At 36.2% G+C, this 18,243-nt stretch overlaps 1 protein-coding gene across 1 annotated transcript in view; it reads right to left on the bottom strand.

The window, feature by feature from the left end:
• ADGRL3 (adhesion G protein-coupled receptor L3) overlaps window positions 1-18,243 on the bottom strand; it is a 516,039-nt gene that overhangs the window by 486,604 nt on the left and 11,192 nt on the right. The window contains exon 2 of the mRNA XM_039217419.1: window positions 10,679-10,882. Coding sequence (XP_039073350.1) covers window positions 10,679-10,882 — 204 coding nt within the window. The remainder of the gene's footprint in view (window positions 1-10,678; window positions 10,883-18,243) is intronic.

Below are 18,243 nucleotides of genomic sequence, written 5' to 3'. Positions count from 1 at the left end.
GGTGAGGGGTGAGACAGACAGAGAGAGAGAGAGAGAGAGAGAGAGAGAGAATCTTAAGGAGGGTCAATGCCCAGGGTGAAGCGTGACATGGGACTTCATCTCACAACTGTAAGATCATGACCTGAGCCAAAATCAAGTTGATGATTAGCTGACTGTGCCACATAGGCAGCCCTGGGTGCTTTCACTTGAGCACTACTTTGGCTTGATGTATTATAATTAACCAGCAATCAAAAAAGAACAGGGAAATACACTCCCCAAATAGGAGAAAATCACTAACCTTAGTCATACTTCCTTAATTCTATCATATATACTTATAAACCTAATCCTCTCTTATTTGCTCTAATTATGTATAGGGCATTAATTTAGGAAATATCACAACATCAATTTATCACTGAGAATCAAAAATAATTTCATTTTCTTATCCACTTAGCACATGCTCTGTCATCATTATGTACATATGACCTTTCTGTGGATTAGCATTAGCAGAGGCTGTCAGAGGAGCAAAGCATAAAACAAGTTTGGGATTTACCTTCAATTTACCAATGGTGTAAACCCATGATTTGATCACTTTCAATGGCTTCTAATTTTTACTTTCCTAAATGTAAGTGTTTCCCCAGGATCTCTCATTGCCTATTATCATCTCTACTTTGGGTAATCTCATAAACCCCCATAGCGTTAATTATCACCTTTATGTTGAAAACTCATACTTTAATGCTGGCAATAACCTTTTCTCTTGATATATAGATTATATTGGAGAGTTTACCTCACCTTTTACACCTCTAGTTCAAAATTTCTAAGATCAGGCTCACCACTTTTTCCCTAAAAACCAAAGCTTCCTCTTCATGTCCTGATTCTGTAAATGGTACCACCCAGTCACCTAGGGATCTTTGATTCTGCCCTCATCTTCACTTGCGACATCCAATTAGCCAATAACCGAGCACTGCAGATTCAGTTTCTATGCAATTCTCACATTATTTCTCCTCTTTCCATCCCCATTGCTATCTCCCTGGTTCAGACACTCATTACCTTCTGCCCTACAGCAACAACCTAACTGATCTTCCACTTTCAAGTCCCTCTCTCTACCCTAAATTTTCCCACACAATTCTGACAGTCTCTAAACTGCAACTCTGATCAAGAGCTTCTAAAGAATCTCAACTGCAGACACAATTATGTCCAAAGTCTCACCCTGACATTTAAGACCCCCTACAAGATGGCTACAACCTACCCTTCAAACTTCCTGCCCCATTACTTCTTTCTTCATGTCTGTATTGTTGGTTAAACTAGACTATTCACTATTTGATAAAAGTGAAATCATTTTCACCAACTAAAATTTTGTTCACATAATTCAATTCTTTGGAACACCTCCCATCCTCCAACACCTCCTACCTATGCTTGCAAATGATGGTAGGGATTTTCAAAAGTTAGTTCAAATACCACCTTATCTAAGAATGCTTACCCATCCTCCCTTCTCTTCTATCTACATGCCACACTAGGGATGCCATTTCCTTCTTCTTTAAAACACTACAGCACTTGCATGAAACCACATTTCACAAAATCATAGTCAAATGCATACTAGATTGCCTGTTGTCTCTGTCTCTAGCAATAGACTGCTAATCCTAGAGGAAAGGAACTGCCTTACAGAAGGTTCTATGTACATTACATGCACAAAGTATGTGAATTAAATTGAGTTAGTTTCTCTTCCTCAACCTAAACAGAAATATTAACAAGGGCTAAACAAAGTCATTGAAAATTCTTCATGGATCTTCCATTATATATCTCTGGCATAATTATTACAAAACAAAGAGCCCCCCCCCCCAAAAAAAAAGGTGAATAGTGGAGGTAACACTTACTAGGTCTCAAGGACTATATGCTTAATCATATTTAATATATTTGTATATAATACTTAATCATTACAACAAGGTATGTACCTTTATTATCACACTACATAGAAGAGATAACAGATTTTTTTTTTAAAGTAAGTCCTTGAACTTGGTTAAGACTGCTAATAAAAAGTAAAGCTCAGAATGAACTAAATCTTTCTGACCCCAAAGCTCATACAGTAATGATTATTCCACACTACTATCTCTTTGTAGCAGTAAAAGCAAAACAGTGAAGAATTAAAGATATGTCTAATAATCAAGAAAAATAAAATTGATTCTTTGGAAGTAATAGTTGGGAGAGAAAAGTCATCAACTTAGGTAACCATATATATGAAAGAAAGAATAGAGTGCCTACCCAAGTTTCTATATTTCTGGACTGGAGACTATATGAAACACCCAGAACCTAAAAACTCAGACATAAGCTGCTCTATGAAAATATGATGTTCTATGCACAGCACCTGTCCTGTCCTTCCCTTAAATCTTAATTTAGGGTTAAGACTTCTACAAATACAACTGAAGTTTTCTCTCTGTATCTGGGATAAAATGCAGATCTCTTTTATCAAATACGTTGTTTGAGTTGAAAAACAAAAACAAAAACAAAACAGAAGAAAAAGGAAGGGATTCACTAGTAATTGACTAATTTATTCTGAAAGTATCTATCATTTACTGCCAAATTTGCTCCTTTGGGACATATATACAATTATTAGTCCATGGTAGATAATTAATGAATTAATGAAACAGCTTGCAATACATCCCTAATTAAATCAAAGGAACAAAATCTTTTTTTTTTTTTGCCTTAGTGTCAAAGCTTAACATCTATTTACCATTATTAACACTCTATGTGATAAGAAAAGTCTAATGGAGAAAAATAAAATTTCCATAAGCATTTTGAAAAGCTACTCACATACTACTGAGATGGAAAGAGAAAATAATTTATAGTTTACACCAACAGAAACAAAGAAATTTATCATACTTCCCTGTAAATACTTGATGGCCGAACTCATTAACACATTTATTTTCAATTGGATTCATCACTCTGGTATTTAGACCATTTGGAAAAGAAGCTTCTAAATAAATGCTTTGAAATCATGTTTAGGGCTGTGAAGTTTAGTATTTTATTTTTAGCCTCTATTTCCCTAGAGTCCTATTACCCTTCCTCTCACATAAAAATATAATATGGCCCTAAATGTATATAAGAATTCTAAAGAGTGAGCCAGTAATGTATTTTGTATACCAGTTAGACCTGACATTTTGTATAAAGTAGCAAACCTCACTGAAATACAAATAAAAGTGAACAGAGTCTTTTATCTGAAATAATATTATATTGTCATATAAAACAAGAAGCTAACACAGAACTTTGAAGGCCACATTATACGGTTCTCTTGCAGTAACAATTACATCTAAAAGGCTGAGCTTGTAAAACAGACGGTTTTCTGTCACTGTAGCAATATTACTCTCTGTTCTTCTGTGACAAGTTGCTTCATCCCCTACCTCCCCATGAATTCCTAGACTTTACCTACATATATCAGACTATAATATAATAACACAATTAGAACCAGCTTTGCCAAAAATTTGGGAGTAAGGGGAGTAAGATTATCAGAACATGCCAGAAGGATACCTTATGAAAGTCAATATAAAAAACACTAATATAAACACAGCAAGAGTAATATAGTCTCAGATTTTCCAATGATCATCAGTTATAGCAAATGAAAACATAAAAACCAGTAGAGAGTAAAGAAAAACGGTTTACCACATGCCTAGGAACAGCTTTCAGAACATTCTACTGAGAATCGGGAGAAGGACAGGAATTGTTCTGTGAAGAATAGGGCTAGAGATGGGTGAATACGAAGGAAAGTCAATTCAGTTCAATCCTACAACTAATTTTTAGCTGAGCTGAAGAGGATGCAGGTGGCATAAGACATTCCAACCAGCAAAGATAATATCATTTGCAAAGACAGAGAGAGAAAGGGGCATGGTTTGTCTGGTAATTTGACAGAACTTCCATGAGAATGAAGAATAAGACATTTAGAAATGTAGTCTGAGATAAGAGAAAATGTGTTGCCTATTAATGTTATTTACTGGGTGTATATTTTCTGGCCCACAGGTTTTAAAGCATCTCATATTTACCTCTCCCCATTCGTCATTTATTCCAGTGTCCATTGATTTGCCCTATCATGTTGGTAAGTTCATGGTATATAAAAGAATTGACTCCATTCCCAAATCATTTTACTAGCTCTGCCACCCTTTCTCTCCCTCTATCAGTTTGTAACTGATTACACTGTTACATGTACAATTAAGTGAGCTCTGCAATTACGGTCTCAGATTTATGACTTTAAAAGTATTTTTTAATGCAGCTTTAATTTCTAGACTCTTAACCAGTGGGAATATTAGACATTTCTTTAAGAAATAGCATCACTTTACCATGTCATCACAGGATATGCTATTTTAATAATCAGTTTTAATTAGGCAAGAGTATAAATCAAAGTTCATTTTTGAGATACTCTCAAAAGACACATGGAGATTATATTTTGTTATTTTTTATTAAACTGATTCATGTCACACTGTTAATGAGTATAAATACGAGCAGATTAATCTCCTGTATTCTTCCCAGTTTTAACACAGAACATTGTACTGAGAACGGAATGAATGGCAAATACATCTAGGCCTGTAGATTAATTGTCCTAACTGTTCAACCTATTTCCTCACCGTAGTGGTAAGGAGTACATATTGCAAATGCACATATATAGGAAGAATTCTGTCAGTTGTTTCATGGCAACACAGGAGAGCTCAAAATCTGATCAAATCGTGGCTCCACTAGAGCCCTGCGAGGTATTTCTGGGAAGTAGAAGGAAGGGAGAATAAAAATCCTAGGAGCTGCTCTTTTGTTACAGACCATCCTATCATACCTAAGCCAAAACTGAATGCTTAACAAAGAACGTTAGTAACTTTCTGTTTGCTTTTCAATGAGGATAACTTAATCTCAACAAATAGCATTGTTAATTATCTTTTTTTTCAGCTTTGTATATTGTAATAAAGCTATGAGTTGTTAAATTTGGGGCCAAAAAGTTAGGTTTATATTCAAAGGAATATGTTGAAGAAGTTACTTGTAAATGTAATTTACATCATTCCTTACCAATATTCTCTGTTTCATGTTGTCTTTTTTTTTTTTTTAAGTTCATTTATTTTTTAAGACACAGTGTGAGCAGGGTAGGGATGGAGAGAGAGAGAGACACAGAATCACAGAATCTGAAGCAGGCTCTAGGCTTTAAGCAGCACAGAGCCCCATGCAGGGCTCAAACTCATGAGCTGTGAGATCATGACCTGGGCCAAAATCGGACACTTCACCGACTGAGCCACCAGGCACCCACATCTTGTCTTTCTTATCTAAGTGGTACAATCATTCATGATTTTATCTTCTTTATTTAAGTTTACTTATTTTGAGGGAGAAAGTGTATGTGAACAAGTGGGGAAGGAGCAGAGAGAGAGAATCCCAAGAAGGCTCCCCGTAGTTAGCACAGAGCCTGACATACAGCTCAGAATCATGAACTGCGAGATCATGACCTGAGCTGAAGTCGGACGCTTAACAGACTGAGCCACCCAGGCGCCCCATCAGGCTTTCTGGCTTTTATTTTTTTTACTTTTTAAAAAAAATTTTTTAATAGTTTATTTTTGAGACAGAGAGAGACTGAGCATCAGTGGAGGAGGGGCAGAGAGAGAGACACACACACACAATCTGAAACAGGCTCCAGGCTCTGACCTGTCAGCACAAAGCCCCACGCGGGGCTCTAACCCACAAACCCACAGACCATGAGATCGTGACCTGAGTCGAAGTGGGACGCCCAACCGACTGAGCCACCCAGGCACCCCGCTTTCTGGTTTTTAAGCCAGAAACCTGTTTGTCCTTTGAGTTTTCTCTCTGGCCTAGTCTCATGTTCCATTAATCTCTAACTCCTGACAATTGATCACTCATTGTCACTAATGGCACTCACTCCTCGATCAGGGCCACCATTATTTCTTACTTGTAATAGAATAACCTTCCTATCTCCAGTATTGAAGCCACTTTCTAGTTCATTGTTCAAATAGAGCAGCAGGTCAGTCTTTGCTTAATTTGTCTAAGGTTAATTTAATTGTTCCCTCCCTGCCATCAGAAAAATTCTGAACTCTGCATAACGTTATATCAGGACATTCTGATCAGATCTTTAACCACTTCTCCATAGAATTTCTGCTCCGACATTTAGCACTTCCCCTCAAACATGTGCAGGTCAAATCTCGTGCTTATTATCAGTTTACAATCAAGGTTCTTGTCTCTTTGATTGCAGGGGAGAAGTATCCTCTATCGAGCAAGCATTTGCCATACTGTACTCTCTTACTGTGTCCCAATACTCACTGAGGGATCAAAGTATGTGAGTTTCCTATCTGTGTCTTCCTAGCACTTAGTGCAATACCCAGCATCATTTACACTCAATCCAATGTCATTGAAAAAATAAATAAGGGCAAGAATCAACGATGGAATAGCCAGTATTTGGTAATTCAGACTAATTTTAAAGGCCGACTTTTGTTTAAAGTAACAAAACAATAAAATGGAGTATTCTACTTGCTTATAATCATCATAAAAGCATTCCCCTTTAAAAACATAAAGACCTAAGAGTGGGGAAAAAGAGAAAAGAAAATGATGGTAGAGTCTGATGTGATTCTCCAAACGAACTGATAGAATACACAAGTCCCTTGTAAAAGCATTTTGGCACTTAAGAAAGGTAAGTTTTAAAATGAGCACAGGGTAGAGTTTTTATGACTTGTCAGGACTGAAATGGTTTAGCTGTGTTCTGAGAGGACACTCCTATGAACTCTGCACACTACATGTGTGGTTTGCAGGAGGGTTATTGGTCTATCATCTCAAGGAACTTTTTATGCATCTGCATGAAAATCACAAGTAAAGCAAGAAGATGTTGATAAAAAATGCGTTAACATTCCTTTGCCTTCAAGGAAAAGTCTTGAGATCTAGTCATTAACTGGGCAATCTGCCTTCAGACTTCCTTCTGCCTTAATACGCTAAGGAGAAACATGTCTTCTGAGAACAATGTTTTTAAACACTTTATGCTTTGCTGTTCTGCTGTGAAGTCCTAATTCCTAGGAATCCAGACACTCGTTAACTCTTAAGAATTGTGATTAGCTATCCTGAGTCAAATGAATATAAAATTTAAACAATGACAGAGTTTAATTTTTAACTGATCAAAAGGTTTGGGGGTGTTTTGTGGCCTTTGCTTTTGTTTTTACGTTGTTAAGGTTGCTTTGTTGGGTTTCTAGTTGTTTATGAGGCTACCTATAGAAAAAATACAAAGGTTAGTAATTTTTAAAATGAATATCAATTTGATTTTTCAATAAAAGTTACATTAATATCAATCTTTATTATTTATATTTATTTCTGAGTTTTCTGTAAGAGACTGTTGTTTTTATTTTGAGAAAGGTAGAGGGGGGTAGAAAGGGAAGGCTGGCATTTTCTTGTTTGCCTTCTTCCTTATCTTTTCAACTTGAAGACTCAAGAAAATATCATATTTCTTATTTCAGTTTCACTTTTTTTTTAATTTTTTTTTTAATGTTTTATTTATTTCTAGGAGAAAGAGAGAAAGCGTGAGCAGGGGAGGGTCAGAGAGAGAGGGAGTCACAGACGGAAACAGGCTCCAGGCTCTGAGCTGGCAGTCAGCACAGAGCCCGACACGGGGCTCGAACCCACGAACTGCGAGATCATGACCTGAGCGAAAGTCGGACGCTTAACCGACTAAGCCACCCAGGCGCCCCTATTTCAGTTTCACTTTTAATACCTGCCCTAACTGTATGTATTATCTTCTATATCAGGAAAGATTATGCCCCTGTAATATTTACTCATTTTTCTTTATTATTTCTATAGGGAGCACTAGAAGATGACCTTCAGTTACTCTTGGTCTCAATGATAAAACTACATTTGCACAAGGCAACTTTCAAAATATACTATCTCATAAAGGGTTATGACCTTCATAAAGGGTTATGACCCTTTAAAAAGGGTCTCCTTTTTAAAATCACACAATTTTTAAAATCACAGAATGTTTACCTCGGTCTCTATTTATGACATCACATGAAGTTTGCCTTATACCATAACTTTTCTGTCCAAAGCAAAATATAATGAAATTTTCTTATTCATAAATTGATAGAAAAGCATCATTTAAAACCCATTACTACACTGTAACCTGCTATATATGTGGCAAAAAGTAAAAGCTAATACCATAGAAAAATCTTATTAAGCTATTAATGTTGGGGAACATTTAAAATTGGCCAATTTCAAAGGGCACCTGGGTGGCTCAGTTGGTTAAGCATAACTCTTAGTTTCAGCTCAGGTCATGATCTCCTGGTTTGTGGGATCAAGCCCCGCATCAGGATCTGCACTGACAGCATGGAGCCAGCTTGGGGTCCCGCCTCCCTCTCTCTCTGACTCTCCCCTGCTCGTGCTCTCTCTCTCAAAATAAATAAACTTTAAAAATAAATAAAATTGGGGCACCTGGGTGGCTCAGTTGGTTAAGCATCCAACTTCAGCTCAGGTCATGAGCTCCCGGTTTGGGAGTTCGAGCCCCGTGTGGGGCTCTGTGCTGATAGCTCAGAGCCTGGAGCCTGCTTCGGATTCTGTATCTACCCCTTTCTCTGCCCCTGCCCTGCTCATGCTTTGTCTCTCTCTGTCTCTCAATAATTAATAAATGAAAAAAAATAAAAAATAATAAAATCGACCAACTTCTTAGTAAAAATTATCTAGAAAAACTATTCTAACTGATATTATGAGTTTTTTTTCTCTAAACTGAATTGCCAGCAAGTATGTGTATATGTTAATGTTAGTTGCTGAGTTAAACATTTATAATATTTACTGAAAACTTAAACTTCATTTCTGGATTTCTTCTTCACTAGTACTAGAAATTGTGATGAATGTCATGTACATTGGAATAAATTAAACAATATTAATTATATATAATTATTTTAGAATATAAATCAAGGACATAATGAGGAAAAGTCTGCGACTGTTAAAGCACATTCTGAGAAAAATATGTCTGCATCCAATTTAGACAATTTCAGGTTTGAAATGGTAATACAAAACAGCAGAAAAAACTATTCTTAATATTTAGGGGCGTCTGGGTGGCTCAGTCAGTTAAGTGTATGACTTTGGCTCAGGTCTTGATCTCATAGTTTTTGAGTTCAAACCCCACGTAGGGCTCTGTGCTGACAGCTCAGAGCCTGGAGCCTGCTTCAGTCCTGTCTCCCTCTCTCTGCCCCTTCCCCCCCCCCCTTAAATTCTCTGTCTTTCTCACAAATAAACATTTTAAAACATTTTTTAAAAAAAATATTTACTACACCTTCCTTGATTTTTTTGAACACACCAGAGTCAATTTTACACACTTCAGTGGAAGCATAGGTACTCCCCCATTACTAATCATCAACACCAAGGAAGAAACGTTCTCCTGAATGGAAAGATTCTAGAACATTGATTGACTAATATAACTGAATAGACAGACCCACCGTGAGTGCCAAGTCACTTGTTCTATGTGGCTGCAGTAATTCAAGAGTTAGATTTAATTCTCACAAGTCTGTTAAGTCTAGGATGAGTTTATGATACGTCTCCCCTGGTCCCTGAACTGAAAACAAAGTATCCCAGCTTACTTTACCAAAGAATACTATAACAGGGGTAAGAAGATAAGCTCAGCTAATACACTGGTATTTCACATTCCTTTACCAGTAGTTTTTGTATGACTATCCCCTTGAAGAATTTGCGGGGTAGGAGAAGTGACATTGTTTTAGGAAGAGACTTGATATTCCTGGTTCCACCAGTCAATGCTTTCTAGCCTTTTTCATGTTGTAGCACACAAAGAAAATTATAAATATAATAAAATACAATACAATATGTGAAATATACATATTGTATTTAATAAATGTATCCATTTGTATATATATCATAAATGGATAAATATTAACATATATTACATATAAATATGTATTTCTTATATAGCATATATATTAAATGAATATATATTGCATATTATATTTATTCTGTTATATTCCCTGAAGGACATAAGAGGCATAAGAGTGCATGTATGGGGTTTAGTGAGCCAAAAGAACTACATTGCCTAAGGATTACATAAGATAAAATAAAGTATCTGGGGAAAGAATAGCATTGACTTTTGAGCAAATATTATATAATATTTCTCACTAGAACTTCAAGGGGTGGATGTCATTCACTGCACTTGCCAGCTGCAAAGGCAATGTTATAAAGTATTTCCAACATTCTTATAAGAAAATTAGGTTGCTTCTATAACCATTACTTTTCTGTCAGATTTTATGCTTCAAATGACTATGTACAATTGCCAACCAAGAAGTGTTCATCATACTCTCCTCAAAATCCTGCTTGTGTCCATTGATAAGAATTTTTTTCAAACAAGCAGATGATCAGAAATGTTAAAACGTGTCTTTTACAACCATCACATCTTACAGTAGTTTAGATTGTCACTAGAAGTGATTGTAAACTTCCAGTGATAATGCAGATAGTTTAAACCCATCCAAAACCTTAAAGTCAAACCTTTTGCCTTAATGAGGAGTCTCTACTGTCCAACAAGCATGCAGTGTTCAACAGCTGCTAGGATACCACCAAGTCCACTGAATCGGCCACAGTGTGTGGATGCAGACAGTAAATGAATGAGAAGACACATCTGGGGCACCGCCTGGGGCCGAGTCCTCCAGGAGTCCCTGCCCAGCCACCCCCAGCCCCCTTTCCCCGCCGCTGGCCGCACCTTGGGCTGCACTCTGGGCTCCTTGGGCACCTGGACCGCGAACTCCTCGGGCAGCTCCACGGGGCCCTTGTCCACGATGAGGAGTGGCACGCTCCGCCGCTGGCTGCTGAAGGAGATGTCTGGGCGGCAGCGCGCCTCCTGGGCTGCGCTCGGCATGTCGCAGTGGGGCAGCGAGGGCTGGATGTCGCTCACTGTGCTTGCCACCTGCGGGGACCGCAGGGCGCACCATCAGACTCCGCTCAGCTCAGGCAGGCTGCAGAGGAGCCCAGCTAGAGGCTATTCCCAAGGCTGCTCTCTGCTGCAGCCCAAAGTCCCTGGACTCCAGCCACCCCAGGACCCACTCAGATAACCCTGGAGCTGAGGCGACCACATCCCCTGGCCCCTAATGTGATACGGACTGTGCAGTTCTGTCCTAGCTAACCATGCTCTGCAATAAGCCAAACACCTCATCCTAATCCCTAACAGTGCCTGGAAAATCAGACACAATTTTCAAGAGAAAGCTACTTGAGAAAATATAAAGTTTATATTTTATAGGTTCACAGCATTCTGCTATAAAATTATAGGCACTAATATCTGTAAGTATAAATAAAAATGTTACTGAACTAAGTATTTACATGCAAAAAGCTTGAAAAGATAATGGGTGCCAAATGTTTCAAAGAGGTGTTTATTTATTCTTTATTAATTTTGTTTTGTCTGTTGTGTTGTTACATTTACATGGATTGTTTTATATATATATATGTTTCAGGCCATTTTACATTTTGTTGAAAGATACTGTATTAAGATCTGTGATGAACATTAAGGTGAAAAGGAGATACATACATTTTTGCCATTTAAATACACAGTGATTTTACTGACAGATGGTACATATTACATAAATGAATCAATATGGAAGACCAAGACAATAATGAAAAAATAAAATGGTAAACATATGATTTTTTAATAATTCACAAAACACTCATACACTGTATGCTATGAGGAGCAGAGCTATTTAAGTACAGGATTTTATTTTGCTGGTGAATTGGTACAGGAGATACACATTTTTCTACACTAATTGCAACTAGCGTTGTAAACATGAATAATAATAATAAATGCCCCTACTAACAGAAAGGAAAATACAGGAAAAAGATTTTGTTTTACACAATTATTTTTAACATACATGCATATTTAAAAAACATTTATAAAGCTATATGGCTACCATTTAGCAGTCAGGAGAGAAACTAGGAAATTCAATAATGCAAGAAAATTTTATGATCCTCTTTCTAACACTGTAAGTTTATAAAGTGGAACTATACTTTCTTGACATATAAAACTTGCAAATTAAGAATGAAATACATGGTCGGGCTCTGTGCTGACTGCCAGCTCAGAGCCTGGAGCCTGTTTCAGAGTCTGTGTCTCCCTCTCTCTCTGACCCTCCCCTGCTCACGCTGTCTCTCTCTCTCTCCTAGAAATAAAAAAAAAAAAAAAGAATGAAATACATGTTCTCTCCCAAATCACAAGAAACCAGATAGCCCTTACAGAAAACAAAAATGATATTAAGAAATTTGTCAAACAATCCATCTATGATGATAAAAAAAAAAGTTTAGAATATAAGTAGTCTCAAATACAACAAAGTTTAGCATTGCCCTTTTATTTATACTCATTATAATAGATGAGTACTAAATTAGCTGGGCAAAAGGTAATCTCAATACTATTTTGATAGATCGTGTAAATGAAAAAGGTATCAAAGAAGGAAACAAGTTTCAAGACCAAAAAAGTTGTGAAAATCAAAATCAAAATCCCCCCTTTAATGGTTAACGCCAATGATGTTTTTTTCTGATCTTTTGACTTCTAAATATCCCTCCCCTCATTGCCCAAAATGTGACTAATTTTTAATTAATTTTTACATGAATACATACAGGCATGTTTCCCCTAAATCTCTATAAACTGTATTATGGAAGGAAATGAACGGAAGGTGATAAACCTACACTTTCCTAAAAGCTTTGGTTATAATAGAGTTGAAAGAGTTCACCCTCAGCCAATTTAACATGCACTTATTTGTTCATTCAACAAAATTTATTAAGTTTGCATTACGTGCCAGGTCTTCTTCTAGGTGCTGGAGATATTGGTGAGCAAAACAGACCATGTACCTATTTTAATGAATCATCCATTCTGGTATAGGAGAAAGAGCATAGACAAACAGAAGCAATTTTTTAAGTGCTCTATAAATATAAGCAATCTACAGAAAGTTTAAATAGGAAAATATGTAAAGGCTACTCCGCTTAGGTTTTTATGGACGATTTATCTGTGGGAGTAAAGTTTAAACTGAGATCTCAATGAGATTGGAATTTGTTAGTCACAACACAATTAGGAGTAAAGAACATTCCAGGCTATTGTAATTCCTCAAGTTGGAACCACCACAGTTTATTCAAGGAACAGCACAATGGTCAATGAATCTATGCACAGTGGGCTGGGAGAAGAATAATCTGGAATGAGATCAGAGAGGTAAGCCACACCCAGATTATGAGCTCATACTGAATGAAGTTCCTGGGAAGGAAGAATAAGGCAGGCTAGGGAAAAAGACTTGGGAATAATAACCTCTACTGAACTAGAGATTATTTCAAAAAAGGTCAATCTCTAGTGTAAATAGAGAATAACACATGATTTAACATGCATAAAAGGTGGAATCATCATCAGCTGAATAATATAATATGATCTGTATTAAAGGAAAGAATATACACTTAAACAAGAAATAGGAATATTCTCTAACTCACTAGAGAGCAAAAGCTAGGAGTGAGACTGAGGAATACAAAATATTGGAAAGTTTATTTGACTTTGTTAAGTTGAAGGAAATTAGGCTCTACTTTGTTCTATGAAACTGAGTATCTTATATGTCTGTAGCTCTGACTTTCCTTTAACTTCCTTCTATAAAAGGAATCCAGCATCACCAATCACTGCAGCAAAAGTAAAGTGGCGATTATACACTGCCCACACGGACAAAGGCTAACAGAATACAGCCAAATCTGAACTTTTGTTTTAAAAGTATTGTATATGTTACGGTTAAAATATTGTATGACTTCTGGGGAAATATTTATTTGAGTTATAAATATAAATCTAATTTGTCTTTCTGAAGCTATTATAAAAATAAGTCTCTGAGATAAACATCACAGTTTATAAGTCTGGTATTCCATTAGAAGCACAGAATTTGAAGTCTGGAAAGAATCATCCAAATCAAATGCTAGCTAATAACCCTTGGAGCATTCCTGCATTAAAAAAATGCCCAATTTTCATGTGAGGAGGCAGTGATCTGAAGCTCAGACTGTCCTTGGGACACCCAATTCTATCTGAAGCAGTACGCTCTTCCTCTGTCAAGAAAGGCAATATCTATACCCTGGCATTCTCCAGACACTTGTCTAAATTCTACATAAATGACTGTGCAAAAACATAACTAGCTGTTCCTGGAAGGTACTTGTCTTCAAGTATAGTTGAAAAGAAACTTCACATTCTAAATGTCTCTTCTTTTCTCCAGATTAATAAGGGGAAAGATAATTGAGAAGCACACACACACCTCCCTCTCACACTATTCCCCTCCCATCTCCATTTGAGACCACATTTTTAAACTCTGTTGTATGTATGCAAAGATGTCTCAAAGGTAATTCTGGTTTGGTGGCAGGAGGTAATGATAAGGCCATCATACCTTGTTCTTTCTTTCTAACCTTCCTCAGAGAGAAGGAGACACTTCATCTTCTCCTTTAGAAACTGTGTATCTGATTAAGACTTCATATATTTAAATTTTTTAATGTTTATTTATTTTTGAGAGAGAGACAGACAGAGCACAGATGAGGGAGGAACAGAGAAAGAGGGAGACCCAGAATCCAAAGCAGGCTCCAGGCTCTGAGCTGTCAGCACAGAGCCCAATGTGGGGCTTGAACCCATGAACCCATGATCCAAGCTGAAGTTGGATACTTAACCAACTGAGCCACCCAGATGTCCCAAGACTTCATATTTCTAAAACAGACAGATTCACTAATATTTTACAAATTTTAATTGCTTTAATCATAAATATTTAATATTCATAAGAAATACGAGTCATTGCCATATCCAAATTGTCTACATAATCAATTCATACTCAGATTTTTACTATGTAAACACTTTGATTTTGCTTTCCTAGTGGACAGGCATAAAATATGAAGATATTTCACAATTTACTGAAATGATCAAAATATTTCTCCCATGTTTATGTTAGTCTCCAAATATCAAAAGCCATCACAGCATCAAAGCTCCTCAATTATATTTCAGGGTAAATCTAAGGCCAGAAGTAAAAAAAAGGAAAAATAATGAGCACCTCAGATGTAAAGTATATATGATGGCAGTACCAGAATTTTTGTCTTATCTGGGGAGCTTGAAATTGAAATACATATAAAAATTATATTTTAATGAGATATACTTTCTGAGACCAATATTAACTTATAAATAATAAAACATACTAAATAAAAATTGTTTCTAATCAATTTCAACTGTTTCTGTTTTCTTGTTCTCCTCATATGAATAGTTTTGTAATTTAGTCAATTAATCAGCTTCTTTCTCTATACTTCTATTGATCATAATAATGACCATGGGATCTAGACAAAACCATGAACTATAATGCCATATTTCTATGGTGAGGAAATGCTAACAAAACCCTACCAGAGCATATTTATCAGAATTACAAGTGATTTCACTTTCACATACTAAGGATTTTTCTCACAAGTTATTTCTGTTTGGGAGTAATATTTTACCATATTTTTAAAATAATGAGCTGATTATAGGCCTCATAAGAGTTTAAAATGTATTATAATTACAACTACGACCCTAACCCACTGTTCAACTTTACCTTTCACTATTATCTTTAGGTTTACATAAGCACAATATTGTTTTCTTCCTTAAATGAAACTTAAGCATTTTACCTGTTTTGCAATATTCTAGCTCATTCTTCCATAAGTTGTTTAGGTTGGTTTATTTCTCATTTAAATCATAGTTCTATGAAGTAAGGCAAATGCTCAGTAGGTTATAAAATGTCTTTGGAAAAAGCCACCATGAGATGTATAAGAGATTTTTGAGTTTCTCTTCTAACAAGTATTTGAAATGTCACTGCATCATTAGATTGATGGCTCTGGATCTATTTTTTCATCTTATTACTGATACTACTACCTGTGACTCACTGGATGGCTATAAGTAGTCACGGAGCTACTCTGTGCAAAAGTGCTCAGCTAACTGCAGAGTGCTATGTAAATGTTAGAATTTATACTGAAATACTTATAGCAAATCGTTGAGTGATAAGGAATGTCTAATCCAAATTCAGTGCAACATACATAATAGGGGGAGAGGGAGAGGGAAAGAAGGAGGGGTAAGAAAGTTGGGGAAGGGAGGGATCAGAGAGGAAGAGAGAGAAAGAGAGAGAGGGAGAGACAGACAAGCCGACTATTGCTTTCATTTCTTTCCTTGTCGGTAAAGGCATTTTTCCAATTCTGCTTCCTTATGCATACTGAAAGACTCTACCTTTCCCTCAGTACCTTCATTTTGGCCATATAAAAAGATTACTTCTTTCTTGATTTCTCCCTAAGGCATATGTGACAGCCGCATAATTTCTTTATAGGCTGGGTTGTAATCTCTAACAATAGTCATAAAAGTTTCAATTCAAGCACCTGACAAGGAAGCCACCAGGTAGAAATTACAACATGGAGGTTCTAACACAGAGAAAAATCTTCCAGTTCTGGGTCTCGTAAGAAAATGGTTCTCTAGTGATAAATTACCCACCTGTGCATGATGAAGCAACTTTCATAGTATACCTGGATATTACTCAATTTAACTCAATAGACTTCTCTAGACCAAAATGCTTCACAAAGCATTGGTATGCTCTATGTGGGTAAGCAATTTCCCTCCAAACTGGGGTCCTTACTATTTTTCTCTACAACATAGCTTGTTACAGTAAAATAAAACATCTTCTGGCTAAACTGTCACCAGCACTGACAATCAATCATGATATAAAAGCTGGACAATATTCTGAGAATAGTGGAAAAGTCAAATGCTTGGTTATGAAAAAAGCTAAAAACAGAGGGAAAAATAGTGGTTTGTTTATTAGAACAGCCGCCTAGATTGTAATACTGTAATAATGTAATACTGTAATTGCAAATACCTCAAATATTTGTTGAAATGAGTAAGCATAAAGTTTCCGCTAATATGAATCTATTTAAAAAATTCAGCTTCTGACAGGAAGACATTATTTTCATTCAAATTGAATGAAGTGCATATTATATATCTTATTCATCAGAGGAGTGAGAGCCAATACATTTTCTTTCCTGACTAAAAATATCTGCTTTTTTGTAAACATAATGCAAATGGATTTAAATTCATGGCAACAAAAATAAAACTCTGGAATTTATAATTTGGAAAATACTGATTTTCTTTTAATTTCCTTGTGTCTACTTCCCTGTTAACGTATACTAAAATTTTATTGGTATGGTAGCAATTTTTTCAGAATGTTGTAAAATAAATAATTTCCTTAAAAACCTTTATAATGATAGTAATGAGGCACTTTCCCTGAATCACAGTGCCAATTATACTTGATGTGTGGGAAAAACCAGTAAAAACCACATCTATTTTGACAGAACTCTATCTTGTTAGTGAGTTCTGTCTCTTACGTTAATCATAACTGGTATCTCTGAAGATGCTTGATAGGAATGAAAAAGTTATATCTATTTTTTTTTTTTCTGGTGGTAAGAGGTTTTGACCCCCACCACCCCTTCTCAACACACACACAAAATGAGTATCTAAATTCTGGTTAACAAGAAAGCAGATACAGTAACAGGCTGACATGTTAAAATGATCTATTATATTATGCTGGTTGTGTATACATAGAGTATGATTATTATTGGACAACTACTCTTAAAAATTGACACAGTGGTTTTTATCTCAGTGCAGAGGCATGACATCCAATCTTTGTCCTAACAATAGCCTGTAACCTGTAAAACATGTAGGCTATCACAGCTATTCCCACTGTCCTGAGCTATTGTGACTAATTTAAAAGGCTTCCTTTTAGGCCTATGTGCAGCATTTCCCAGAGGGACAGCATCATACTAGCTGGCTGCTTTGAATTTTATGTATCATCTGTCTTCATTATTAAATCATGTGCCCTTAAAGTTTGCATGGTTTCACCAACATCACTATCAAAAGGGAAAAGAAAGGATCACTGCTAAATAGTTGCCACCATTGTTGATTTGTAACAAGAGCTACAGAAAAGTCCTGATCTAATTCAGGTTGTGTCTATGATTACTACTTTCATGGTACCTCCAACAGCTTGGAGAGAAGCAGTAATAGGTGAAAGCCAACTGTCCATTTTTTTTATAAACATATGACTGTTTTTTTGTGGGGGGAGGGGGAAGGTTGTTTTTTTGTCAACTACATGATCTAATCTACACGATCATATTTTGTTCATCGCATCATCTGTTATCCTCTAATACAGCAACAAAAATAATGTTTCAAAGTCATCTGAGTGCAGGGGAGAAAAAAATTGATCTCTGCAAAATGCCATTTTGATTTTTTTGCAGATT

This window comes from Hyaena hyaena, unplaced genomic scaffold (assembly GCF_003009895.1).
Source record: "Hyaena hyaena isolate Hyena2069 unplaced genomic scaffold, ASM300989v1 scaffold_687, whole genome shotgun sequence".
NCBI classification, from domain to species: Eukaryota; Metazoa; Chordata; class Mammalia; order Carnivora; family Hyaenidae; genus Hyaena; species Hyaena hyaena.
This window is presented reverse-complemented; position numbering and strand designations above follow the sequence as displayed.